At 54.8% G+C, this 27150-nt stretch overlaps 3 protein-coding genes across 3 annotated transcripts in view; all 3 read right to left on the reverse strand.

The window, feature by feature from the left end:
- Window positions 1-3466, reverse strand: part of CASTOR1 (cytosolic arginine sensor for mTORC1 subunit 1) — a 4299-nt gene extending 833 nt beyond the window's left edge. Inside the window, exons 1-7 of the mRNA XM_052689760.1 lie at window positions 3306-3466; window positions 3152-3222; window positions 1249-1442; window positions 1016-1148; window positions 677-800; window positions 197-304; window positions 45-127 (exon numbers count right to left, since the gene is read on the reverse strand). Of these exons, the coding sequence (XP_052545720.1) occupies window positions 45-127; window positions 197-304; window positions 677-800; window positions 1016-1148; window positions 1249-1442; window positions 3152-3222; window positions 3306-3418 (826 nt within the window). The 5' untranslated portion in view covers window positions 3419-3466. The remainder of the gene's footprint in view (window positions 1-44; window positions 128-196; window positions 305-676; window positions 801-1015; window positions 1149-1248; window positions 1443-3151; window positions 3223-3305) is intronic.
- A 773-nt stretch (window positions 3467-4239) lies between these two features.
- Window positions 4240-11205, reverse strand: TBC1D10A (TBC1 domain family member 10A). Its single transcript, XM_052689738.1, has 9 exons — window positions 10968-11205; window positions 9777-9876; window positions 7446-7553; window positions 7170-7276; window positions 6951-7065; window positions 6728-6793; window positions 6334-6523; window positions 5672-5826; window positions 4240-5511 (listed from the first exon to the last, which is right to left on the reverse strand). Exons 1-9 carry the CDS (start codon window positions 11165-11167, stop codon window positions 5119-5121), a joined length of 1434 nt encoding a protein of 477 aa, XP_052545698.1. The 5' UTR covers window positions 11168-11205; the 3' UTR covers window positions 4240-5118.
- Window positions 11206-13708: 2503 nt separating this feature from the next.
- Window positions 13709-27028, reverse strand: SF3A1 (splicing factor 3a subunit 1). The gene is made up of 16 exons (XM_052689704.1): window positions 26866-27028; window positions 24922-25034; window positions 23081-23285; window positions 22004-22261; window positions 21506-21580; window positions 20971-21121; window positions 20330-20523; window positions 19569-19686; window positions 19271-19456; window positions 18785-18906; window positions 18382-18624; window positions 17473-17683; window positions 16542-16696; window positions 15654-15755; window positions 15367-15438; window positions 13709-14476 (listed from the first exon to the last, which is right to left on the reverse strand). The coding sequence occupies exons 1-16, from the start codon at window positions 26929-26931 to the stop codon at window positions 14375-14377; spliced, it is 2373 nt and encodes a 790-aa protein (XP_052545664.1). The 5' UTR covers window positions 26932-27028; the 3' UTR covers window positions 13709-14374.
- Between the last annotated feature and the right edge of the window lie 122 nt (window positions 27029-27150).

Below are 27150 nucleotides of genomic sequence, written 5' to 3' on the forward strand. Positions count from 1 at the left end.
CCCCAAATCCCTGTACAACAGTGCAGACCCGCGATGGCACTCACCAAAGCCCAGGGGCTGCCCACCGATCCTCACCATCCGCCAGAGCTCCCCGCTGGAGCTGGTGAGCAGCAGGTCGCTGGGGAACCTAAAAAGGGGGGAACTGAGCATGGCAGAACCCCAGTGCTGGGCGGGGACACCAGGGGACAGCACCTACTGCTTCTGGGTCTCTGCATCCATCACGATGGAGATGTAGCCCTCGATGAGCGAGAAGGAGAAGAAGGTGATGGAGTCGAGGTCACCAGCACTGGGTTCCTTGGGGGGACTGAAGGGAGAGGATGGCACAAGGACCTCGAATCAGGAAAAGTGTGCCATTGGGACAGCTCCAAGGGTGCCAATGGGGCATCTCGGTGTCACCCAAGGGTGTCTCAAGGTGGGAACAGAGATGGCAAACTTGGGCAGCTGAGTTTGCAGGTGGTGGGTGCCCACTCCATTTACAAAAAGCCCTTTACTCTTTTGCTTTGTGTGGCTGCACCACATGGCTTGTCTCCCCAGGGCTCCTGTCCACAGAGGTGGCAGCAGGGCTGGCAGCACCCAGCGGTGACAAAAAGTTAGCAAAGTGCACGGGGAGGTCAAAAAGGGGAGGAGTAAGTGAGGCACAAGGGGTGACACTGGTGTCCCCAGCGCTGTCACTCACCTGTGGGAGTAGAAGAGGACATCGATGAGCATGGTGGCGATGGCAGGCAGCGTGTCGGGTGCCACCGTCAGGATGCAGAAGCGGTTCTGGGGGCTCTGCACGGGGTGCAGCGTGGGGCTGGGAGCTGCGGGGCAGAGCCACCAGCTGTCACCGGTGCCCTTGGGGACAGCACCGCAGTGCCACCACGTGGCCACCGCGGCCAGCAGCGTCCCCGGGGCACCGCAGGATGCCAAAAACGCAGCGGCCCCCAAAGCACAGGGGTGTCTGCAACGGAGCGTCCCTTGGGCACCGTGCCACCTGGGGACGAGGTGGCCTCGGGGACATCCTGGTGCCACTCACCCGACTTGGGCTTGAGGAACCCATTGCTGGTATCATCACATGGGACCGGGATGGATTCACCATTCTCCTCCCTGTAGATGTCAAACTCCCCGGCCAAGGTGTGAATGACCACAGGCAGGTCCCGCTCCCGTACCTGGCAGTGGCGTGGCATCATCGTCCCCAAAGATCAGCGGGGTCCCCACCATCTCCCACGCGGCCCCAGGGCCACTTGGCACCATCCCCACAGAGCTCACCAGGATGAAGTCGGTCTGGTAGGTGGAGAGCATCAGCACGGAGACGTGGTGCTCGGCCAGCGGCGCGATGACGGAGCGGGCGATCTTGGTGACGCCGGTGGCCTGGCAGCCGGAGGGCGCACAGCCGTTGGAGACGACGCTGAGCACCAACCATGTTGAGTCTGCCACCTGCATGAACTCGGAGGGCGGCAGCTCTGTGTGGGAGAGGGGAAACTGAGGTATGAGATGGGGCTGTGCTGTGTCCCCAAACCTGCCAGGATGCCAGCAAGATGGGACAGCGGGTACCAGTCTGTACAAGGCTGGGTGCCGGAGGGGGCAATGGCCTGCTGGGGACAGGGTAAGGATACAGGAGTGGATGCTGAGGGTGGCTGCCTGGGGACAGCAAGGACATTGTGCCCAGGGCACCACAGGGTGTAACACTACGTACATCCCTGCTCTGATGGCAGTGCAGGGTGCTGAGTGCCAGCATATGGGGAAATGATTCGGTGCTGTTCCCATGCAGCAAGGGGCAGCGTCAGCTCCACACATGGGACTGGGAATGCTGGTACGAGGGACAAACCTCCCAAATCTGGGATGTGCCTCTCGTCCTGCACTTGCAGAGCTGACTGCAAGTGGGTGCAGCACGCTAAGACCCTGGGGCTGTGCACATCTCCCACCCCATCCTCTGCCCCTGTGTCACACCGGAGGGGACATGGGACAGCCTCACACCGTGCCCAGCTCTGACAAGCCACAACCCATGAGGCTGAGCCCGTGCTGGCAGGAGGCCAGGGCTGCCTCCCAAAAAGCTGCTGTTGTTGGCAGGGAATGAGTGTGCCGGCCGGTTCCTTCCTGCCCCACACCCGCTCCCCAGGAAGGAACGGATCAGGGCCACGCTGTTCCTTCGACACCCCGTGTTCCCGAGTGGGCACCCCCAGACCTCACTGCCCAGTGCTCAGCAGCAGCCAGGCAGCACCGGGCTGAGACCATCCACCTCATTGCAGCGATGAGGGAGGAGTAAGGCTGGATCCGGAGTTCTCAAGCCCAGGGTGCTGGCAGCCGCCTGTTCCTGTGCAGGAAGCGCTCCCGAGGACGGGGACCGCGGGGCCGCATCCCCACTTAATGGCTTTTCAACACCCACAGGAACCAGGGGCCACAGCGGGGGCTGTGACACATGGGTGCCCCCAGATGTGTCCCCACGCCTTGGGGAGCAGCCGGCCCCGGATCCTCGTCCAGCCCCAGTGCCGTGAATTATAACAAGGGGGTGCAGCAGGGCCCCACGGGGTGACCCAGGGGTGCTGGCAGCCCCCCAGCCCGGCGCCGTGCAGCGCCTCGCAGCCATTGTTTGCTGCTTCCCGCCTGCCCCTCGGGATCGAGGAGCGTTTGGCCATAAGGCCCCACATAAAACAATGCGTGGGGATCGGCCCCGGTTCCTCCGGCAGCAGTGGGGAGCTGGGCTGCAGCCGGGTGGGAGCGTCGCACCACAGCCGAGCTGCTGACCTTTGCTCCTCGGGGCGTGAGCAGGAGATACAGCCCGGCCAGGGGGGTTTGGAGCACAAGATGGGGTCAGGATGTGCCCCCCAGCACAGCCCGTGGGGTCAGACCCCCGCAGCAGGGCTGCACTACACGGGGATATCGCCCAGTGCCACCTTCCAGGGAGAGGGACTGATTTAGAAGGGCTGAAAGACCCCCAGCGCGCCCTGATGGAGGGATATGGGGATATGGGGATATAGGGTTATGGGGACGGGCAGCATTCCCACTCCCCACCCCATCCCACTGCAGAGGCACAGCCGCGTCCCCGTGGCTGCGGGCAGCACCGGAGCAGCCAAACTGGGAGAACCTGAGCAGGGCAGTTCCCTGCTGACCGCGGAGCTCCGAGCATCACGCAGCTGAGGCCGGCCACAACTCGTGGCTGCAGTGGCAATACCTTTGAAGCCCTCCTCGTCCAGCATGATGGTGTAATCCTCGGGGGTCTCGGTCAGGCTGAAGAACTTACACCTGCCGGGACACAACGCGGTGCGGTGGGACCGAGAGGAGGAGGAGGAGGAGGAGGAGGAAGGGGTGAGGAAGGGGAGCGGTACCTGCAGCGCTGCGGCAAGAAGAGCAGTTTGAGCAGCGGGTGGGTGTAGAGCCACAGCCCGCGGCGCGCCAGGGACAGCACCCGAACGCGGTGCTCCAAGATGTGAAGGTCCATGGCGGCCGCGCCGCGCCGCACCGGGGCTCCGTGAGGCTATAAGGGCCGAACGGGACCGGACCGCCCCGTCCCGGCACCGCCCCGGGATGCGGGAGGGGCGCCCGCCCGCCCCGCCCCGTCCCGCGACGCTTTGGGGAGCTTTGGTCCCGTATTCAGCCAAGCCGGGGGGGGATTCGGGATCCGCGGATTTCAAGGGAGGGGTGGGATGCAGGAACGCGGCTTCTTCCCCGCAGCCGCTCCTTCGTGGAAAGAGGGATTTTGGAAAAAGGAAGTTTTTGCACCATTCCTGCCTGCAGGGAGCACCATTTTGTACGTGGAAAGCAGAGAACTGAGGCTGAGGGGGTGGAGGCGGGGGGAGCCGAGCTGTTCTCGGCTCTGCTGGGAGACGGGCGGCCGGCCGAGAAGCCCCGGGGCTGGAGGTGACCTCCAGGTGCGTCAGCAGAGCTCGGCGTCTCTCATCTGCGCTTCAAACAGCGTTGGCCCCTGGGGCTGGGAGAGGTAGCAAGGTGGGTCACCTCCCTGCTATGTCCCCACCGTACCCCTTTCCGGGACACTGAGGTGGGATAAGGGACAGCCACGCTGATCATTGCATGGGATGTGCAAGAGTTCTCCTCCATTTATAGGGATGCTGCCACTATTCGATGCCACCTCTGTCCCCACAAGCCACCAACAGGCAGGGAAGTGAGGCCCCAAACCACGCTTTGAGTGGACACAGGGAGCGTGAGCAAGAGCTGGGAGGGGATGTCCCAGCTCTTGAGCCCTGTCATCTCCCTCCACAGCACCCACGAGAGATGTTGAACCCAGGGAGCCGCACACGCTGCGCCTTTACACAATCCTGCTTTATTTCCCCTTTGTACAAAACCACGTTGCCCCGCTGTATTTTACAAAGCCTCCCCCTGCCCACGGCGACGGGGAGGGGGGATAAGAGGGGACCCCGCAGCGGGCAGCACCCCCAGCCCCGGCTCACCTCGGCCCTGCAGGGCACGGGGTCTGCCATCAAATCCCGCTGCCTCCGGTGCGTCCCGCCTGCAGTTCCCAACCTCGGCCCCCAGCCTGCAAGAGTTACTGCCACGGAGGAATAATAAATAGGCTCAGTGAATAGGTAAATTCATACTACATATTGGGCTACAGCTTGATACATCCTCACTAGATAAAGAGGAGGGGAAGGGGGAGCAGCGGCTGCTCCCGACTCCTCACATACCCCCAGCCCCAAGCAAAGGGGAACTGGGTCTGGGTTTGCCCTGACAGTGTGGGGCGGGCAGGGGATGGGGGGAGGGATGCAGGAGACGTGGGGTGAGGGGATGAGGAGGGGGACTCGTGCCTGGCCCCTGAGGGGCGGCAGGGGAGCTCGGGTGGCTCAGCCACCCTGTGCCAGGGCTCCCACCGCCGTGGTGCCAGCACCCTGCAGGGCTGGGGACAGCATGGCTGGATGCGTCCCCGTGTCACCGCGCTGTGTTGAGCTCCCACCGGTCACCCCACGGGACCCTAAATGGGCACCCAGACGGTGCCCCCACGGTGCCACACGAGCCCGCTTCGGCCACGTCCTGCTCCCTCCAGCCCCGAGCCCCCGTCGCCAGGCGCCACGAGGGTCCCCTCCCACCCTGGGGTCCCCTCCTGTCCTCAGCCACAGAGGGAACAGCGTCCTGGAGCCCGGGTCCGAACACAGCCCAGCTGAGCCCGGCCGTGGGGCTGCGCCGGCCCTACAAGTACGTGTCCTCGCTCTCCCGTGAGCACAAGCTCTCCTTGGACTGGTGGTGGGGGGAGCTCTGGGGGTGCAGCAGCTCACGGGCAGAGCCGGGAGCCCCGTTGCCCTCAGCCCCGGGGCTGTTGGTGGGACTGCTGGAGGCCTTCTCACGGTTTTTCTCCTTGCTCTTACGGGCCTTGGGCACCGGGGCGGGCCCAGGGGGGACGATGATGGAGGGCACGGGCTCCAGTGCCTTGCGGGTGGGGGGCTCGGCCTCGCTGATGGCCTTGGCACCGTGCAGGCGCGGGGGGGACTTGCACTGCAGCTCCCCATGTGTCTCACGCCACTTCTTCAGCTGGATCAGGTGCTCCCTCTCAATCTGCCGCTCTGTCACTGGCAGCTCGATCACCTGCAGGGAGAGAGCTGTGCTGCCAACGTCTTTCCCTCGGTGACAGCGTCACCCCCCCCGGAGCAGAGGAACCCCTAAACCCGGGAATGTGGGGGACACGAGCTCTGCCCACCCACGGGCACCCAGCCCCAGCATGGCACTGGGCCCCATGGCACCTCACCTCCTGCACCAGGAAGGTCTCCTGCATGATCTTGGGGCTGAGGGCCCTCAGCCGCTCCATGGTCTCGTACTGGCCCTGGCATGACTTGAGCTTGTCTGAGGAGCCCAGGGTGTGTTTGAGCAGCACCAGGCCCACACGAAAAATGATCTTCACCCCTGCAAGTGGAGAAGTGAGGCAGTGAGTGGCAAGTGGGATGGGAGGATATGGCATGGAGGACACCTGCTGAGCACACAGCCAGCAGGTGCTGCTAGCAGCCAGGCACACATGAGGATAAACACTGGTATTTGGGACAATACAGCCCATTGGGAGTTTGTTTGTATAAGCACTGATGCAAGCTAACTGGAGGGACACCTCCCATCAGCTCAGGCTGCTGAGCCCCACCCAGCCTGGCCTCACCACTAGGGATGGGGAACCCACAGTTTCTCTGGGCAGTCCAAGCCAGGGCCTTACTACTCTCTAAGCAAAAAGCTTCTTCCAAATATCTCCCCCCTTTCAGTTCAAAGCCATTACAGTTTGTCCTACCACTTCACTCCCTACAGCCCCTTTAGATAGTCAAGGCCCCAGCAAGGTCTCCCTGGCACCTTTCCTTCTCCAGGCCAAACCACCCCCTAGCAGAGGCTGTCCTATGCCACATCCCACCCCCAGGAGGACGCAGCCCTTACCTTCACAGAAGAACATGTCCCAGACACGCAGCACGGAGCTCCAGGGCAGCGTGCGAGAGAAGGCGCACATGAACCACTCCGTCATGTACAGGATGGGGTCAATCTTCTGCTTGCTCAGATGCTTGTAGGCCACGGGTGAGACCTTGTGCAGCAGCGAGAAGAGGATCTGCCCGTCCAGCTGGATGGCCTCCTGCAGGGACAGCATTGAATGACCCCAGGCCCTGGCTCAGCCCTGGGATCAGCTTCCCTGTGCCTGGCCGCCGTCCGCCAGGACGACCACTGTTAAATCTGTGCCCCATGGACAACGGCAGCAAAGCTACGCTGAGCTCCGAGTGTGGGAGTGCCCACGCAGCCCTTCTTGCTCTGTGCACGGAGCTGTGGGCCCCTCACTCACCAGCTTCTCACTGTAGTAGCCGGGGAGGTACTTCTCACAGATCTGCACCAGGCACCAGAACGCTTGCTGCAAGCCAAGGGACAGCAGGTGAGCTGCAGGCACCACCAGGGGACAGCCCTGCAGCCCCATTTTGCTCCAAGGCCCTGCACAGCTGAGGGCTGTGCTTTGGGGTAACGCAGTGTCATCAACTGAGCACTGGTGCCAGCAGCAGGTCCCCCCGTACCTCGGCTGGCATGTGCATGAGCAGGACAGCAGCAATCGGGGCCTGGGCCTGGCAGTAGCCCTCCTCTGGGCGGTACAGCGTGTAGGCCTTCAGCACCCGAAACAGGTCCTGCTGCCTGCAGGAGGGAGGAGATGTGAAGGGGGGCATCTGGCACAGCCCAGCGTCCTCCCCACAGACCCAAAGTGACACCACGGTGTCAGGTGCAGCTGCTCCACTTACCCGTGGCCTCCGCGTGAGACAAACATCTCGTGGAAGGGGAACTGCCGATGGAGATCCCGCTCGATCACATCCAACCACTTGGGCTCCCCCGGGAGGAGATCCAGCTCCTGGGAGGAGAAGGTTGGGGTGAGGGCACCAACCAAGCAGCAGCCCCATTCCAGCACCAGTGGGGTGTGTATGGAGCTGGAGCCACCCCAAACATCTGCCTCATCAGCTCGTGCTGCTTGGGGCGCTCCTCAGAGCTGCAGGCACAGGAAGGTCCCCAGTCACACTCACATCAAACTTGCCAACATTCTGCTCCAGCTTGACCTTGCTGCCGGAGAGGTACTGCCACGCTCGGCCCCGCAGTGAGGGTGGGATCCCCTTCTGGCACCTCAGCCGGATCTGTGCAGGGAACAAAGCTGTCAGGGGAGCTGCAGAGCACCAAGAGTCCCAGCGCAAGGTGTGGGTCGGGCCAGCACTGCAACCCCCATTCCAGGGGATGTGTCCTTGTAGCGCTGGGGACAGGGTGCCCAACCACGTGCTGTGCTGACACACCTGGGCAGCCCGGGGTCTCCTCAGCCCCTTCTCCCCACCCCTGCTCTCAGCATGCCAGTAAGAGCTGCAGGGAGGCGTCTGGAGCCGGCTGAGGTCATGCAGCCTGCAAACAGCTCTCAACAAGCCTAGCTCTGCCTCAGAGCAACTGGAAAAGCAAATGTCATAGCCAAGCAGGGAGCGGCTGGCTCCTTCCCCACACCACCATGGCCCAGGCAGAGTAGAGGACTCCACAGCCCTACCACGGCCCCGGGGCAGAAGGGGCAGGCTCTGAGCCCCCGTGCTCTGTGCCCAGCCAGCCCCAGGTTTCCTTGGCACCGGCCAGAGCAAAGTCCAGGCTGGGCAGCGTGGGTGCCAGCTCTGCAGCACAGAGCAGACACAATTAACCCTGCAGCTGCCACCTGAAACCAGGCTGCGTCCCTTCCTGCTCCCATCCTGCTCCAGCCCTGGTGAAGCAGTGCCACGATCTCCCTGTGGTGCCATGAAATGGACACTTGGAGCACAAAGCCCTGCACAGTTCCAACACAATCCCCTTGCCTCACTTCCTCGCTTGGGTGGCACACACCCTGTGCCCGAGCAGTGCCAGGGCTCTGCATGCTGCAGCCAACAGCTCCCTGAGGCACCGCAGCCCTGGGCACCGCCTGCCCGCCCAGAGCTTGCTCTCCCTGTTTGCCAGCGTAACTCAGGAGCAAGCACTTACGTTCCCAGCACGGTGCTGACGCCATGCTCCCTGCTGCACCCTCACCACAGCACTGCTTGCTTACCCACTTGGGCCCTGGGAGGGCTTTGTGCTCGCAGGAAACACCGTGGGCAATGCCCAAGGCAGCCACGGGCAGCTCGGCCGCTGACAGCTCCTGCTTCACTCCCCTTCCTGCTGGCAAAGCAACCAGGAAGGAAGCCGCCTTGCTGGGAGCTCAGGCTCGGTTAAGCTGTGCAGTTGGGGCAGGCTGAGCCCTCCGGGCCCCCCCAGCTCCAAATTTTGGTCCTGCCATCGCCCCCGGAAGCCCTTTGGGAGACCAGGAATGCATACAGGCCGGGGGAGGCCACAAGCAAAGCATCGCCGGAGCTGCCCATGTGTCTGCACTCCCACGGGCTGGCTGGAAAGGGCAGGGAGCAGCACGCAGCACTGGCACCACTCAGCTTGGTGGGATCTGAGCCAGGACAGCTCCATTTCAGCATAGTGGAGAAGCGCAGGTGCGAATGAGCCATCCGGTTGCAGGGCCTGAGCACAGAGCAGCTCTCTGGAGCAGCCCTCTGAGGCTCTAGGCTCCGACCATGCTGTAGGACAGAGCGCATGGAGCTCCGTGGGGACCTCCTGGAGCTCAGCCTGGGCACGAGGGAGCTGTCTGCCAGCAGCACAGCTGCCGGGCACTCACCAAAGCCAGGAAAGCACGCAGAGAGCAGCGCACAGCGCGGGCAGAAACAAAGCGCCCGCCTGCTGCGTCCCCAGAAGCTCTCAGCAACCCTTTGCAAGCAGCCAAGAAGCAGACGAGGGATTCCTCTGCGGGTCACCAGGCACCGAGCGGCGCCCAGGGAGTGCCACCGACAGCTCCAAGTAGGGGCATGGCACGTCAGGGTTATGCCACCCTCCAGCCCTCCCCACCTCTGTCAGAGGCACGGCAGCACCCCGGGGCTGCGTTCCATCCCTGCTCCGTTCACATCCTCAGGAGGTCGGGGAGCACCAAAGCAGTCCTGCACGGACTGAGCCTCCTGCCCCAGCTCACAGGCTGCATCCCGCACATCAGCCTCCACCATTTCCTACCCGCGGCCTTTTTTGTTGTTTTGTTTTCAGCCTGCAAGATGCTCAGAGCAGAAGTTTCCATGACCTAACAATTCCCATGGCTGCACACAGGCAGCCAAGCCAGCTCTGGGAAGCTGCAGCCCGGCAGGGAGCAGCCGTGAGCAGCAGCAGCCGGGCTGGAAGGGGAACAGCCCACCTGAGCCAACAGCATCACCCAAGGGCAACACAACTGTGGGGACCTGCTACGTGTGAGATGCACTCAAGTCTCACTGGGATGCTGCTGCACGCAGCTGTCCCTCCCTGCTGCATGGAGACAGCAGGCAGGCACTCACCTTCTTGTGCTTTTTGGCCATCCACTTGTCCCAGTTGTTGAGCATGTCCAGCCACTTGGACTCACGCTGCCGCAGCACCTCCAGGGGAACCTCCTCCAGTCTGCGGGGCAAAGGGACATCAGAATGACTGCGAGCCCCGTACCCAACATCCCAGAGGCCACCCGTCCCACACAGGAGCAGAATGTTTTCCTGCAGTGCTTAGCTTTGATGGATAACCCCAAGGGGCTGCCTGCCAGTGTTTCTGTGCTAGCACAGCCCCTCTGCGGGATCAGCTTGTCCCTGCAGGGTCTGTCTGGTGCCACATCTCTGGGCAGCCCCATGAGGTCCCACCCAGGGTCAGACGGGGCCAAGCACGATCGTTTCCGTGCAGCCTTCAATCAGCTCCGAAGGGCTCTCCCAGCACGGGGACCATCGGCACGGGGTCAGGCAGCTCCGATGTGGGGAGCTGGGGCTCAGAGAGGCGTGGGAAGCGGGAGGGATGCTGGATGCCGTGCTGGCCCATTGCCTGCTGGAGCCACGCCAGCACGGCTGGGAGCCGTTAGCAGCCGACAGCAAGCCGGCAGCGGGCGACACGCAGGGACGGGTGCCACGGGGACAGCCGCGGGATGACAGCTCGGCCCTTCCCGGAGTCTCTACTGCCGGAACGCTCCGGGTGGGTGCAGCCGCAGCAGCTTTGCGGCCCGTCCTGGATGGATACCGCCCGGCGTACCGGAGAACGGACGGACGGACACAGCCGGCGTTCTGCAGCTGACACCCGCCCCGGGCACGCAGCCCTAACGCTGACCGCCGGCCCAACGCCCGCACCGGGAGCGCCTCGAGAAGCTACAGCCGGGAATCGCCGTCCCGTCCCGGCGCAGCGCGATCCGTCGCACCACGGGGCCGCCACCCGCAGCGCCGCGCCCCGGGCCGTGCCCGCCGTGCCCGCCGGGCGGTGCCTCTCCGCCACAACGGAGGGACCGGGAGCCGCGGGGTTCCCGCAGAAGCCGCCTCATCCCCGGCGGCGAACGGCGGGCAGAGCCGCAGGCCTCGGAGGGCGGAAGGAGAAGGGAGGCCCTGGCCGGGCGACGGCGGCGGGAGGAGGGCCGGGAGCAGCGGGGAGCGGCCGGGCGGATCTCCGAGCGGATCTCCCAGCGGGTTCCCCCGCGCTCTCCCTCCGCTCAGCCCCGTTCCCCCCCGCCCGGCCCCACTCACGCTCCCTCGGCGCTGCGGCTGCCCACGATGAAGCCGAACTTATCGACGCGGCGCTCCTCGGGGCCGCCGTTCACCTCCGAGTCGGAGCCCAGCGAGCTGAGCTCATCGCCGCCCGCCTCCGCCAGGCTTTCGCGGGTGCCCGCCAAACCCCGGGCGCTGCCGGGCGAGCCGGGCCCGCCGCCCCCGCGGCTCTTGGCCATGGCGGCGGCTCAGCGGCGGCGCGGCCGCTCCTCCATGCCGCGGCCACGGCGGCGGCCACGCCCCTCGCAGCCCGCCACGCCCCGACGCAGCCACGCTATTGGGTGAGACGAGGGGGAGGAGGCGGGAGAAGCGGCTCGGCCAATCGGAGGAAAGTGCGGACGCGAGGGCACGCCCACCCGGAGAAGGGATTGGATGAGAGGCTCCGGAGAACTGTCAGTCAGAGCGCCGCCCTCCTACTCCGGGCCCAGTAGTGGCAGAGAGAGGGGCGGGGCGAGCGGGCAGCGGTGGGGGGGGGCCGGGGGCGAAAGGATGGGCGGGGGGCATCGGGGGAGGGCTGGGGGTACCGGGATGGGGCAATGAGAGTCGGCTGGAGTGGAACTGGGAGACATTGGGATGGGACTGGAGGCACTGGAACAGGAGCGGGGGAGAATGGGGTGGTACTGGGAGAGCATGGGGCCATTAGGGCTGAACTGGGGGCACTGGAACAAAGCTGGGGGTGCTGAGATTGAGCGTGGGCCACGGGGAGTGCACGAGGGAGAGGAGGGCTGAGGGCAGGGGTCTGGAAGCACTGGGACAGGGCTGGACCCTGGCTGAGCCAACCCTGGCTACATAGGGCCAATGCGGAGCCCACAGGCACTGCAGTGCTACCCCTTACTGGGGCACTGGGTCCACTCCAGGAGCTCCAGGACCCCACCAGCCCCTGGCCAGGATAGAAGGGCTGTGCTCACAGCCTCCCAGCACAACCACTGTCCCACCCCAGAGTAGCTACCAGTACCTTGTGCAGGTAGAACGGGTCGGGCTATAAATAAAGCCCAGTGGGTGCAGCAGGGCCCAGCCCAGCCCTGGGTGACACTGGGGAACTGCTTCAGCTCATGCTGGGCCACACCTGCAGCCCCCAGCCCTGCAGCCCAACCCTTCTCTCACTGTGAGCCAGAGCAGTGCCACATCCAACCAGCGCTTGATTTCCTCCTAACAGCAAAAAAAGTAGAGATTTGTTCGTGAGGACCCTTCACGGAAAGCACCAAAGAACCCAGCACAGAGCTCAGCACACCAAACCCTTTCCCGATTTTTCTGGCACGCTGCACCGCAGGTCCTTCCCACCGAAGCGGCAGGCTCTGATAGCAGTTGTTTTGTAGGCAAGATACACGCGGACAGACTGCTACAACGTTTATCTGTGCTATTTAGATTGGCTCACTGCTGGCAGGGCTCCATGCGAGCTATTTCCAGCGCTTCAGCACAGAGCCTGCGGCGGGTTTTCCTGCCGGAGCACAGCCCTGCCAGGCTCGTAAACGGGGCTTGGTGCTGCCGGAGGCTGGGAATGTCATCCGAGCAGCAGCGTGCAGCCCAGCCATCGAGGAAAGCACAGCAGGGAGGAGCAGGTTCTTGCAAAACGCCGTTGGCACCAATTGCCAGAAAGAGCTGGGTGACCTTAAATGCAGTCCCATGATGCTCGGGTCCTGTGCAGGATGCAGAAATGAGACTTCTCCATTTTGAAGCTTTCTTTGCAGTTTCTGTCAGCTGTGGGAAACACCGCTCACTAGCTAGCTGTGTGCATGCTGCTTTCAGCAAACCTCTGTGCTGCAATGACTCCCAGCTGCATTGCCCCTGTTAGCTTTGTCTTCAGGACCGTACCGAACCACTGTCTAGCTTTGAAGTGCAAAAGGAAAGTACTTACAGCACATCCACTTCCCACCCCAACAGCCTGCTGACTCGTGCCCGTGGTAATTCAGCATCCTGCAGCACGGAGGCTGTGTTGGTGTGGACACGTGGGCAGCTGTCAGCTGGGAGCAGAACCACAGCCACCTGTGTTGGGCTCCTGCCTGGCACCTCTGACAGCACTGCGCTTCCGCTTCCTCGGCTGCCTGGAAGCAGGGAGCACTGAGCGGGGTGTGGGATGTTGTCTCTTCCCTCCTGCTTCATCACTCTCTCCCCTGAGCACAAAGTAAGGTAAACAGGATGTTCCTGTAATGCCTGAGCACCTCCAATAAAACAAACACCCCCTTTCCCCCCCCCCCCAAAAAAAAAACAATCCATGGTTTCGGATTGTCCCAAAAGAGCAGAGCTGCCCAAATCACAGGGCTGCTGGGGCAGCAACAGACAACCAACCTTCCTTGGCCACCTACGTGTAGCTTAACTCAGCCTCACTGTGTTTGTGCTGTGTTTCAAACTGCAGTACAGCTCTGATCTATTTTCGGGCCCTATAGGCTCCCCAGGACCAAGAGATGCTGACTGCAGGACAGGAAGGATAAGACACGATTTCCAGGAGAGTTCTCACTGATTAGGCTTAGGCTCAAAATCTCTCTACACCCATACACAGACGTTGGTACACACAGCTGTGTTATGCTCAGGAATAACTGCAGCACTAAGGAAATTAACAAAATCCTTTTCTTGCAGCCTATTGTATGAAATGCAAGCATTTCCTAGAATAAACTCTTTGATTATGAAAGCCAGCATTTCCCCATAATATATTTAAGACCAGGGTGAACAAAGTCCATCCAAAAAGCCTAAATCCCCAAGAATGAGAGCTGCCACAGGCAGGATCCCGCACTGAGATGCACGTTTATTAAAACAAATCACAGGCTGTACAGAACAAGCATGAAGCTGCTTAGCACACAGCCCCAGCTCTCCTTTATCACAATGGAGAGCCATGCACGCTCATACTGAGAGGACAGAACTCCAAGTCAGGGTCAGTGCAAGAGGCTCTTGCAGATAGATATGAGACAGAAAGAACAAAGAGCTCACTGCTAAGTATATAAAGAAATAAATTTTCAATTAGGGGAAAAAAAAAGGTTAAGTGAAGCAGCAAATACTGTAGTCAGACAGATGATGTTCTTGGTCAGAAAATCCCTCAAATACAGATGGATCTAGACTAAGCTGGGCATGACCTCAATGCTGCTTCACTAGGAAATTCACTGCAGAGACAGCAAACCTGGACAACATCGTTCTAGCTAAGCACTGATCACTAACAGACTGCTGCAGCTACATACCAGCTCACTACGTGCACACAGCTTTCAGGGCTCTTTCAGCTTCCCCCTCTTATCAGCCACCCAGCTATGGGTTCATTGATTCATTGTCTCCCTTTCTAAACTGGAGTTGGTAGGCAGTCTACAGCTTGTCACAGCAGCCCCACGAGGCTGGAGGATTTCAATGGCTGGGGTTACACCAGTGGCAAAGCAGCCCTGTTACACCTCTGGACTCCAGAGCTCCTATTTCTTTCTGCCTCCTCTTTCTTTGAGTGCCAGGTGAATCAGAGAGCCACTTGTCATGTTGTAATAAGCCAGGGAATTTGAATCCTTGATGAAGATGCCCTGTGGGGAAGACAAAAAAATAAAGACACAGTGATAGTAGAACTGTTAATGGTGCATTCCCACAAAGCCACAGGTAGACAAAGCCTTCCTAACACTGCTCTCAAAACAGGGTGATGACAAGAGTGCTGCAGGCTTCAGAAAAACCTTGAGGGATCTCAATGTCTCAAAACTGGCACAGGAACAGGTAGGTGTGCTAGGATTACAGGAGAGCATAGCCAGATGATACACAATTGCTCTCTACAAACAGACAGAGAAAATCAGTCACAAATGAAGCTATTTCGATCCCCTCCTCCCCTTCTTTGTTCTTTACAAAATTAGTTAAGCTTTACTTCTTGCTAAGGGTTAAATTATCTGCCCACAGACTAATTCCAAAGGAGGTATGAGCTCAAAGTTCACTGCTTAGGCAGCAGGTTGAGCTGTGCACATGCATGACTGAAAACAAGTTACTAAAGAGGTGCAGTGTCTATCTAAAAGCACCAGACTCAAGAAATTGCCTCCCTTCAGTGTCTCAGAGCTCCCAGGGTTTCAATGTACTGTTGCTCACCTCCTGAGCTCATGACAAAACAAGGGTAAGTTGCTGCACTTAAAAGCAAACAAACAAACTCCAACCAAGAAGTCCTTCCACAAAATTGGCTGCATTTCAGAGAATGCCATCAAGCCTTGAGGCCTCATCTTTAACACAGACAAAGTGAAGTTGCCCTGATGCCACTATTAGAAGCCTGTCCTGCACCAACAGTGCACAGTAATGTAACAGTGTGCTGCACAGGCAGAAAAATCCATTCTCTCTGCTCTTTCCTGTATCTTAGTGGTACAACCTTTCCTTTAAAAAAAGTCCATTTTAGTGTGAGAAAGCACTGTAATGCAAACAACACTGCAGGGCTTATACCCACCTCATACTGCAGCTTCTGTTTCCCAGCTGGCATCCCTGTGGCCTCATGGATCTTAACCTTTATAACAGACACCTAGGAAGAAAAAAAGCCTTGTTCAGACCTTTTCCTTCTATACAGATGGCCAACATCAAGACCTCCAGCACACAACCCTGCCTGGCAAGAAGCTACAGTGTGGGAAACATCCAGAATTGTACAGCTCCTGCCACGCAGGTCAACCCTGCTCTCAACATGAACACACTCCACAAGAACAAAGCAAGGGGCAAAGGCTGGGTTAATAAGCTACATACCTGGTCTGAGAGTGGCAGAGTGAACACCAGCACTTGGCCATTCAGCTTCCATTCAGTCTTGTCCTGCATGTTGGGGACCTGGACTTTGACTGTGACTGGGCCCTAAGGGAAATAATGATAAGGAGTCTCACAGGCAAGGATCTCAGGACTGTGATAAGAGCAGCACAGTATTCACAGACCTTCCCAATACTAACCACATATCTTGAATTCCCAGTGAACACAGAAATGTTATTTGTCTCAATACTGAGAAAGTCACTTCACTGTTACCATAACAAAGCCTTAACTTGGATTTCTCCCATCAGTCTTTTTGTGGGCTGCTCACCACGCACACAGATAGAGTACTTTGGAGGGAACACACACAGTATTAAAGAAATGGCTTCACAAGGCAAACAAGTGTGCAGGAGAACAGCACTCCCTTCCTGAAGGGCTTAAGACCCAGCCCAACGTGATGCTGTTACTCAGAATGGAATTCCTTCTAACATTTCTATTGTGTTATGGCAGTTCTTACCTTGCCATACCACCATGCTGACACTGATTTATTACATCTCCTTGCACCTCCAGCTTAGCAGCCTTCTACTTAAAAGCTTATCAGCATTATCTCTTCTTTACATTACTATAGCCCTACATCTCGCTGCCCTTAATTACAGAAGAGCACCATCTGTGTGCAGCACTACATGGCTCCTTCTAGTAAAATACAGGGCAGTTCAGTTTACTCAGGTATGACAGTAGGAAGGAACCATCTCAGCAACTTACTTTCTATTGAAGTAGCTGCACAGCAGCTCCCCTCTGTGTTCTCAGTGGACTTTACAACCCCTTTGAGCACAAGAAGCTGAACAGCCCAGCAGGGCCAGGACTGCAGTTCTCAACAAGCAGAGTTCACACCCATACCTTGTTCCTGCGCAGAAACTCCTCCTCTGGAATCAAGCTGTCCTCACTCTTCAGTTTCTTTGAAACTGGCTCATCCTCCATAGGTGGTGGTGGGTGAACAGGAGGCATTGGGGCTGGGGAAGGAACTGGAGCCACGGGAGGTGCTGGAACAAATGCTGGAATGGGACGAGAGGAAGCACAACGCAGTCATCCACTGAGAAAACAGCAGATACTCCTTGACATGAGCTCTTTTAGCAGACTGATGAAGACTGAAAATAAATGCCACCATTCATGCAAGAAGTTAATATAGCCAATATAGCCAACAGTACCATGCAAACTTCAAACATCACATCTTCCACAATGGGAAAGAGTCCAGGAAGAAACAACGAGCAGAATGGGAGCTTCCTGCAGATCTTGCAGAAAAGAAAACGTTCTGAATTTAGCATAGAGCAGTGCCAGTACCTCAATTTAAATAAAAAGGAAAAAAAAAAACAAGACAGAAGTGTTTTCATGTTGTGCTTCTTAATTTAAAACCACCACAATGCTACGAAGCCACTACAAGGAACAGAGCCAGAGCCAGATAACAGCTTTTCCTCTGGCAGCTGCAACTTCCCTAACAAACTGTGACACTCAGCCAGGTGCTGGCAGACCCACTTTATTCTGGTTCAGCTTGGAAAGTCGCAAGGATTTGCAGTGTGCACCCAGTCAGGCTCCCATGGACACCAATGAGACAGAACTCCCATGCTGGAGCAGATGACTTGATCCCAGAAGCCAGACTACCATTTATGTCACACTAAACATTAAAAAAAATAATCCTTAAAGAAGAGATTTATAGTTTTTCAGTGCCAATTATGCACCATTACTACAAAGAGGGGAAAAAGGAATCAAGCCTCAAACCCACACTAGACAGGAAACAACTGACAACGAAGTGGAAAGAGCTGAAGTCACTGACCTGTTGGTACTATCATGGGAGGGGGGCGAGGGCTCATGATGGGAGGAGCAGATGGAGGCATGGGGACAACGTTGATCCGTGGGGTGTGGATTATTGGTGGCATGGGGGTGGCTATGACAGAGCCTGGAGGTAAACGGACCACGGAGGTCATCGGGGGACGAGGCATGACAGGAACTGCAGAAACAACAGCAGCACGGACAGGAGGAGGCATCTGCAGAGAGAAGGCCATTTTTTCTTAGCAGGTGCATGCAGGAATGAGCATCCCAGTGCTGCCCACAGGTCTGATTAAATTAAAATCACCGGGGCAACACAGGGAGGATTTCTGCTGGGCAAAGGCCTGCTGGGAGCCTTAACAAGCCCACCGTATGGCAGTCCCAGCTCCCTGCAAACAGGCACAGAACCTCATTAACACATCAAGCAGTTCTTGCTTCCCTCACCACTCAGGGACTGTGAGACACGTGGCGACCTTAGAGAAAGAGTGAGCAAAGCCCATGCTCCAAGAGAACACGGGCAGCAAGTCATCAGTGAACATTCCTTACTTGACACTTCTTAGTTTTTCTGCATCATGTCTCAATTTTTAAAAATGTTTTAAAAAAAGAGGTCCCAACCCATTCATTTGTCAGCCATGTTTCCCTCCCTCAGGGTGTCACCACCCATGCTCTTTCCCTGTGCAACTCATCCAGTCTTCTTGATACAGCTAAGGATTAAAAACTCTACCTATACCTTATTTTCAGTTTTTAACTGCAAGTTTAATAGGGATGTTTGGAAGGTTTAAGAGCAGTTTGGAATGCTAACCTCTCCAAAGCTGTTACCAGCCAGTGTCCTGCTATAACCCTGAAGCTCTGTCAGGACTCCCTTGCAATCATCCACGGTCACAGCTGCTTTACTTATGGAAGCCCCAGCACTTACTGTGGGTGGACGAGGCACAGAAGTGATAGGCTGAGCACTCGGAGGGGGATTCGATGCTGATGAAGGAGGGGGTGGCTGGGGCATTTCATTTGGTTTGCTGGGACCAATCTTCTCCTTGCTGTCATCTTCTGGCACCAGTCCCTTGGCCTTATGGATAGCTTCAATTTGCTCTTGAAGAGTAATATTGGCCTGAGCAGCCTGTTGTGTGCGGGCCATGCTGCCTGAGTGGCCATCCCAGGTCACCTGTCAGGATAAAAAGACATCAGAGCAACCCCAGCCTGGGCAGACCACGATACAAGCTACAGACAGATCAGGACAGTAGTTTTACAACAGTGACAAGGTCAAAAAGAATCCTGAGCATTCACGATGCTACAAGAACCTATTAAAGCAGTTTCCACTCTACCTTTTCCTCTGGTTTCTGAATTTCCTCTTCACCAATCTTCTTACCAATGGCAGTTTCTTCCACACCAAAGATATCAGTACGGCGCTCTGCCAGCTGCTTCAAGCTGCTTTCGATATCCAAACCTGCAAGCAAGAAGAAACTCTTCCACTAAGTGAATAAAAAGAGACTTGATCGTTGATTAAATGATCTTTAAAACTATTTGCTACCTAATGGCCTAGAGCTGCTCTTTTCAGAAAGGAGCTGCAACCAAGGACTGGCCAGCAGCAGCTAATGCTCTCTGCCTTTATCTTTGCAGAAGGGCTTCAGTGTACTAGCAACAAAAGTATCAGTATAATCAGAACACTGAGGAGGTGAGACAGAAAGCTACATTTAAGATGTAGCTTTTCCCCTATTAGCAGGAACTCAGGGGAGCGGAGGCACGCTAAAACGTTCACAGAAGGATTCAGGAAGAGGAACTTGCAAGCCTTGCCAGATGCACAAGCTGACCTGGGGCATAGACCTCATCATCGCTCTGCTTTTCACGGATGGAGCGATCGCGCTGCTCCAGCCATCGAGGATCCAGCAGACCAATCCTCATGTGCTCTTGCATTTTACTGGCAGGAATCTTCTCCCCAGTGATGGGGGAAACAAGATACTCGTCTGGAGCTGGGGCAGGCGGTAACGGTTTTGAAGCTGGAAGAACAAAACCACGCTGTTAAAAGCAGACCACCAGAGGATGCAGCCCAGAAACAAACAGCTTTGTGATCCTTCATTAATACAGCTGATCTCTGGCAGCTTGATTCACCTTTGGGATCGTAGTCTTTCCTCACGATGACCTGATCTGGTGTGGGAGGAAGAGGTGGCGGCATCGGAGTTTCTGGAGGAGGAGGAACTTTCTGACTTTCATCTTCGTCATCTGAGCCCTGATGTAAAGAAAGAAAATCAAAACTGCTCCAGCAGTCAAATACTCCCACAAAAGACTTTAGAGAGGCATAAAAAAATCCTGTGCAAAACTACAAGGACTGATTAGGCACCTTCAAAGTAACTGAGCTATTTTGCCTTTCAACACCTCTACTACAGCAGTTCCTTTGGGTAATCATGAGTGCAAAAATTAAGCAGACCCAAAAAAAGGAAGCAAGTAAGCCTCAGCTTCCACATTACCACAGCATGGCAAGCCAGGGCTCATGGTTAGCCTTGATGATCTTGTTTCTTGCTAACAGAAAAACTGCTTATATGCAGTGGTTAAAAGGAAGAGTCTAAAATGAGTCATCTTTTCAACATTCCAGACCCTGGTGTGTGAGAAAAGTTCAGAAGGTTGGATGACAGAAATAAACTCGTATCAATTCACCGGGTGACCGAATTCCCAGATTCCTCTTGTAAATTGTATCACCACAGAAAATATTACATACACCATATTCCAGTATTCCAGGTCGTTTTGAAATTCAGTCAGAAGAATCAAAATCTCATTCCCTCAGTATACTGAGAAATGTACTATAATGAAGACCATAATAAAGCCCAGGCAAATCTCACAGGGCAAGAATAATGCCAATTCTGCTGGCCACCTACCTCATCCATATCCTGCACCTGCGTGTCTTGATCCAGCTGAGTCGAAGGCTCATCTGTTTTCTCTTGTTTCTCATCTTCTTCATCTGACTCCACCTCCATCTCTACCTCCTCACTTTCCCCAAACTTCTCATAGCGCTCCTGGATGAGGATTCGAGCTCCCAGCTCTTCTGGAGTGGTGGGAGGTGGGAAATTCCCTACAGTGCAGAAAACACAGCTTCTGTTTCTTGATCCCATTCCATTGCACAATGGGAAGAAAACAGAAATACCAGTTTTTTGAGAAAGTTTTTCTACAAAACAGGGGCAACACAAGCTCCTGCCAGTTAAGGTATTTGCTCGTCCTGTTTTAAACTCCATCATGACCAACGTTATAACAGCACCTGGAGACAAAGTTACTTACAGGTGAAAGCACCACCAGAAAGCGGGACAAGTTTTGCTGTCCTGTTTTGAGACAGAAAAGCAGACACTGCCACAGCACACTACTTGATTCCAAAAAACAAAGAATCCAGCCCTACCCCATCATTAGCAAGCTTTCCTTTTCATTTTGAAGGCTACACAGCTGTAAAACCCCACCTCTTCCTAAACCCAACACTGTACTCAGAGGAAGTACAGTTTCCTGAGGTTACAATGCCTCTTTTTATTACCTTGCTCGTTGGGCTGAAAGTCCACCGTTTCCACAACCACAAAGTCATGCCAATCAATCTGAGCATAAGCAACACGTTCCTTCTCCTTCTCTTCCTCTTCCTTCTTTCTCTCTCGCTCCTGGAACTTTGCCCACTCCACTCTGTAATACACCTGTACAAGCAGACTCAGAGTTAGCACCAAATGTCACACCAAAAATACGCAATAATAATCTCTACAGCGTCTAAAATTTATCCTAATAGCCCTCTCAAGGTATTTATACAAGGACTGCTTTGGAGGCCAGGCAGGGATAATTGTAACTTATGTAGAAGCTCTAGGCTTGCCTATTGAAAGAGCACTGCACCAGCCTCATGAAGTGGCTTTCTAAAGCTGGAACTGTGGATCTCTTGAATCAAGAGCAAGCCAGATGTGACACATTAGGTCCTCCCAAAGATTCACAGCAGGGAATTCATAGACAACAGATTACATGTATGCAGAGACAGAATTCAACACATAACTGAAATGCTTCAGCAATTTTGAGAGTTATTCGTGTAATACCTGATCCAGGACTTCTTTGGGGTTTTCAGCCTCCTTCTTGAGCTTGATGAGTAAGCCTTTCGGTGGGATCAAGATCTGGAACACATTTTGCAGGACAGTTCATGACTGCTTTTTGCCAAAATCTTAAGAGTAATTATTCTCTTTCCATATTAATAGTAGAGAACTCTGTGGCTATATCCCATCTCTCTGGTCAAATCATTGTACTTGCAGTTAAAACCACTCACTTTTGCTCTACCTACACTCAGTACTTTAAGAAATGCCACTTTTTGAATTTATTTATGTTACTTAAGAATATCAAAGACTAAAGCAATAACCCAGAGCATACAGTGCTGCATGTTGCCAACAAGCTGCAAGAGATCCACCCTTTTTAAAGGCCAATTTTAAAGGATGGACTCCTAGACCTGTGTGTATTTCTAGCCCAGCTGTGTTTTAGGGCATCATAGTCCTCAAAATCAAGAGTGCTGCTGAAGAAATCGACCTGAGAGGTGCCACGAGTACCTTCGTGTACTGCTCAACCAGCTTTGTGAAGTAGTTGAAGAGGCTGTGCTGCGGGCGAAGGAAGTCAAACTGGTAGTTCCTCTGCTCCTTCTGCATCAGCTGGGTCAGGAACTGCCTCCCATTCCGAGCCACAAACTGCGCTGTCAGCTTCACCACATCCAAATCAAAGGCAGAAATCGAGGGTGGATCTGCGATGAATTCAAACTCTGGAGGTGGCTCTTTTGGAACAACCGTCTCCTGGATCACCTGGGCCTGCACCTACAGAGCAGGATGGAGACTGCTCAGTGACTGCAATCGAGTTGGCACTGAACACTCCAGAGGGCTCATCTTCCCTTCGGCCATTGAAGGAAAACAAGGTTAGTCTAGATATTCTGGCAACTGCAAGGACTGGAAGGAAAGCAGTAATGCTGGATTTATCTCTGTAGTTGGGTGTACTTTCAAACAAACACTGTTCCCCCAGCTAATGACACTGCAGGCTATCAGGACTTCACCACAATCCTCCAGTCCTTCAGTCAATACCACAATGCATAAGGTCATGCAAAGCATGTAGAAGGCTCAGTCAGCATCCTTTTTCCACTCTGTATCTATGAACACAACTAAGCAAGATTAGCAGTGTTTTGTACACATGTTCAGAAGATGATGATCCTACTGGCAGGAAAGAGCAACAAAACAAAACAGAAGTGTATCTCTGAGACAGTGTATGCAATGTGCCCAAACTGAACTCCAAAGGATATTTGAGGATTGTGTATGGTAGCCCTAAACTCACACACCCCCCGTGAACACTAAGTCTTAAGTACCATACAAGTCAATGCATAACTAAATATAATTAAAATGCACCAAGTAACACAATTCATTGATCTTTCACACAACTTTTTAGTTACCAGCAACCAGGGGATGCACATCTGCATCAAAAGAAAGTCCCAGATGCTAAATTTCATGCCTGTGAGTTGTCCTCTATTGCGACCATTGAGAAATTAAGTCCTTCCTTCACAGTCTTTCTGCTTTCATCATTCTGCCTAGCATCACGATGTGAGAAACAATTAGTGAGAAGCAATCAAAGTGAAAAGAAACGTGTACCTTCTGTGGAAGCTGCTGCTGAGCAGTTTGCTGCTGTTGCATGACCTTGGGAATAGCAGCTGAGGGCTCCTGTGCTTTGCCCTCCTTGAACTCGCTGACTTTGTGCCGGTAGTACGCATGGTAAGGATCGTTGGGATTCAAGAAATTGAACTTAGGGTTATTTATTTCATTCTGACGAATTCGAGCTTCAAATTCTGGACCATTTCTGCAGGGTGGAAAAATAAGTTTAGATAATGGGTATCAACTCAAGCATAGAAGCCCGTTTCTTTCATAGCAGGCTGTGTTCATGCGTCTGCCTTCCAGCAGGCAAGTTTCTCTCCTGTGTGGAAGAAGTTTACCTCTCCCTGCCTCTAAATAACCCACACCCAGCACAGCAGCCAGTCACACACATACAGTTATGTGTACATGAGCTAATTTAGTCTTCAGCATTTCACAGCAAACATTTCTTAGGACAGTTAAAAACTTCCCATTCCACTGGGTATACTCAAATCAAACATGACTGGATGATGCCATGGTTTATTGGAAGATATTCACGAGCTCCTTACTAGACTACCAAGCTCTTAAAACTAGTTTCGTTTCAAGAAGGTTCAGCTAAAGAAAAGGTAGGTAATCACCAGCCTGCCCAGAGATGGACCACACTGGAGAGCTCCACTGCTGCATTTAGGAGAGCCAGTTTTAGCTCCTCCACTCCCACCTGAAGTTAACAGCTACTTATTTTCTGAGGGGAGATTAAGAAAGCTAAAAGCTTGCTGCAGCATGCTTCCCTTCATACTCTCTGGCCCTGTTTAGGCACTAAGTCTCTCCTAAAAGATGATGTTTCTACAATAGGAGAGGATAAACAAAGTTTCTTCCTTATCTTCCAAGCAAACTCAGGCTCCTCAGCAGCATTTTAGAGATCAGTTACACAGCAAGAGTCTTTGACCAGACCATCATTTAGTGATTGCCTTAAACCAGCAGTTCCATTTTAGCAATGTGGAAGCACACAGCATCCAGCCTGCCTGGATGCCATGCAGAATTCACATAGCCAGCTGAGGAATTCACTTCCTGTGCTATTTGTACTCGGCCAGAAAGACTGAGATCCAGTCCCTTGATACCCCACAGAGCATGAAGGCAGCCAGAAATACTTCAGCATTTTAAGAACATAGAAGAAGACGGCCAGGCCAACAGCAGCAGCTTGTGTTTGCACGTTGATAACAGGAGGAAAAAGCCCGAATGAGTAAAACACATCAAACTTTCAGGTTTCTCCCCCACCTATGACATCTATAGTTGTGATCATCAACCTGCTAATCAAAACATGCCACGCACATCACGGGCAGCTTGCCTACCCCAGACCTCTCCCTGAGAACATGCACTTCTACCCCCTGGGCTTTAGAGGGGGAGAGACATCGGAGTCAGCATGCCCCAGAGGCTGAGGCACCTCATGGAACTGTAGGCAAACAAGGATGGGACTGAGCCTTGGGAATACCCTAAAAGAGGTGACTGCCTACACATTGTAAAATAGAGTGAAAATAAATTAATGACTTCTTTGGCTCAGTCATTGAGTGAAGTGCTAGTAACAAGGCTTCCTTTCCTTTCTACCTGGAACTTTGTTTGCCCTTCAGGCCATTTTAAAAAGAATTTAATTACTACCACAGCTTTTCTAGCAAAGCACACGTTACATCTCTAAGAAGACAATTGCTGCCTCTTTTCTACAACCTCTCTGGTAAAAATTCAATCCTTGAAACCTCTATGGAACGCTGTGGGACTGTGACCAGTTTCAGCTTCTGGAGACAGACAGTAGCACTGGGAGGTGAGAGGCAGAAGAATCCCACAGAAGACAGGACAACACTCGTGCTGTTTACCTGGCTACGAAGCTGGCAGTCTTGTCAACAATATTCCTGACCTCAGGAGGAGGATAAATAATTCCCACCACAGGCTTGGCTGGTGCTGCTTCCTCTTTTGGCTCCTCTTCTGGCTGCAATAAAAACGTTTTTCTTACAGTCTTTTGCACTGTTACCTCCTAAGTAGAAGAATATTCCTGTACCACCACCTCACCATCTCTGGAAGATACCTTTCACCCCACAATATTTGCAACTAGTCAAGACAGTAAATTCAGATTAAATCTAGCCTGGTAATAAGAAAAGGGACTACAAATGATCTCAAATATCACATTATACATCAGCATCAGAGTGTGAAAGCACAGCCTGGTAGTTTCCAAACATACACCAGGTTTATTTTTAGTGAGTTGAGCTGTAAAATTCACTTCCCTCTCTCTATCAGCTTCCTCATCTGCACCTGGAGTAACGGACCTAAGGTACCTTAGTGAGCTGTTCTGAAATACCATGCTGAGAGAGTGCTCTGTAAGAATTAAGTACTCCAAACAGCAACTCCTGCAGTGGACAGAACTGCCTATTCTCCTCAGTCCCCAAAGCACTGAATTTTCCTGGCACCAAGACACGGTTTAACAATCTGAACCTGCAGTCCTGCAAGGCAGCAGCACTCCCCAGCTTCCCAGGCAGGGAGATGGTGTTTGTCAGCCTGTCAAGGGCACCTGCTGCGGGGGCTGCTGCAGAGAGGCAAGCAGGAAGACTATCCCACGGGAACCAAACAACTCTTCCCAGTGTTTCTGCTCTTTCAGCTTCAATCCAGTGCAAGTTTATAGATGCTGAGCCAAGATGTAGCAAAGCGTGCCTCTAACACCACACATAGGAATAATTCAGCACTGCTGGACAGCTCTGGAAGTTAAGAGCATTGCAGGCTGGATATTTGGATAAATTTCTTTTCAGAAAGAGCAGTGCTGCACTGGCACAGCTGCCCAGGCAACAGTGGAGTCACTGTCCCTGGAAGCTTTCAAGAAATGTGTGCATGTGGCACAGAGGGACGTGGTCAGTGGGCATGGTGGGGTGGGGTGACAGTTCGACTAGATGATCTCAGTGGTCTTTTCCAACCTTAATGATTCTACGTTTCCTAATGGTCTGCAGGGCTACCAGAAATGGGAATCTAAGCGCTCAAACCAACATTAAATAACACACAGCTTCCCATCCTACTAAGGCTGCATTAAAGACTTTCCCATGGCTGAGAAGAAATCAGCAGGGTGTTTTCCTCTCTGCAGCTTTGGGAGGACCTGAACCACAGCCCCAACACTCTCCCGAGGGCAGCTCTGCCTTTCAATGCAGCCAGCTGCAGTTCTTTGCAGGATGCTGAAGGTGCCTCCCTTCCCTCACAGCACAGCTTTCACAGAACAGACACACGGGACATCTTTATAATCACTGAAAGCCTGGCAGGTTGTTACCGCTTGTTAATTCGCTGAAAGCTTCAAGAGATAAACTTTTAATCGGGCTGCATATTAGGAAATATTTCTTTTCCAAAGACGGGGGGCGCTATGGTAGCAGAGCTGCCCAGGCAGCGGTGGGGTCGCTATCTCTGGAGGTGTTACAGAACTATGGAGCTGTGGCACTGAGGGATGTGGACAGGGGGCACGGTGGGGGTGGGCTGAGGTTGGACCTTGGATCCAAGGGATCTTTTCCAACCTTAATGATCTAAGAAGCAAATTAAGAGGAAGACACAACGACTCCTTTCAACTTTCATTCCCACTTCTTCCGAACAGCAGAAAGCATTAAGCCCAGGGATGTCTGATCACCAAGCGCCGTGTCGCCTCGCTGCGATGCCGCAGAGCTGTGGGCAGCCGGGAGGCCGAGGGACAGAGCCGTGCACGGGGACAGGGCCGCCGCTGCAGGCCTCGCTAACCCCGCCCGCGCAGTTCGCAGGCCCGAAGCCCCCCGGCCTCCCCTCAGAGCGGCTCTTACCGGTTTGCTCTCCGCGGGAGGCGCTGGCTGCGCCGGAGGCCCGGCCTGCACGGGACCGGCCGGCATGGCGCTGCTTGGAATCTCTCGGTAAAGGCCGCAAAGAAAGGGGCAGCGCCGCTCACAAAATGGCGGCCGGGCGCTTTGAACTGCGCACGCGCGCCGGAAGTGACGCACCGCTCCGTGGCAGGAAGGGGAGGGCAGACGGGGGGCGCGCATACGCCGAAGGTTTTTCCGCTCGCGCACGTGGGGCGCAGGGGCAGCGGGCGGAGCTGCGCATCGCGGGGC

This window comes from Tympanuchus pallidicinctus, unplaced genomic scaffold (genome assembly GCF_026119805.1).
Source record: "Tympanuchus pallidicinctus isolate F22 unplaced genomic scaffold, pur_lepc_1.0 scaffold25, whole genome shotgun sequence".
NCBI lineage: Eukaryota > Metazoa > Chordata > Aves > Galliformes > Phasianidae > Tympanuchus > Tympanuchus pallidicinctus.

Excerpts from the sequence above, each read along its gene's own strand:
- TBC1D10A (XM_052689738.1), bottom strand. The coding sequence starts at position 11,167 with ATGGCCAAGAGCCGCGGGGGCGGCGGGCCCGGCTCGCCCGGCAGCGCC. Across the intron at positions 9,877-10,967 it reads AGCCGCAGCGCCGAGGGAGC|ACTGGAGGAGGTTCCCCTGG; the intron begins GTGAGTGGGGCC and ends TTTGCCCCGCAG. Across the intron at positions 7,554-9,776 it reads TGGCCAAAAAGCACAAGAAG|ATCCGGCTGAGGTGCCAGAA; the intron begins GTGAGTGCCTGC and ends TTCCCTGCACAG.
- SF3A1 (XM_052689704.1), bottom strand. The coding sequence starts at position 26,931 with ATGCCGGCCGGTCCCGTGCAGGCCGGGCCTCCGGCGCAGCCAGCGCCT. Across the intron at positions 21,122-21,505 it reads CCAAAGAAGTCCTGGATCAG|GTGTATTACAGAGTGGAGTG; the intron begins GTATTACACGAA and ends CTGCTTGTACAG. Across the intron at positions 15,756-16,541 it reads AGTTTCTGCGCAGGAACAAG|GGCCCAGTCACAGTCAAAGT; the intron begins GTATGGGTGTGA and ends TATTTCCCTTAG.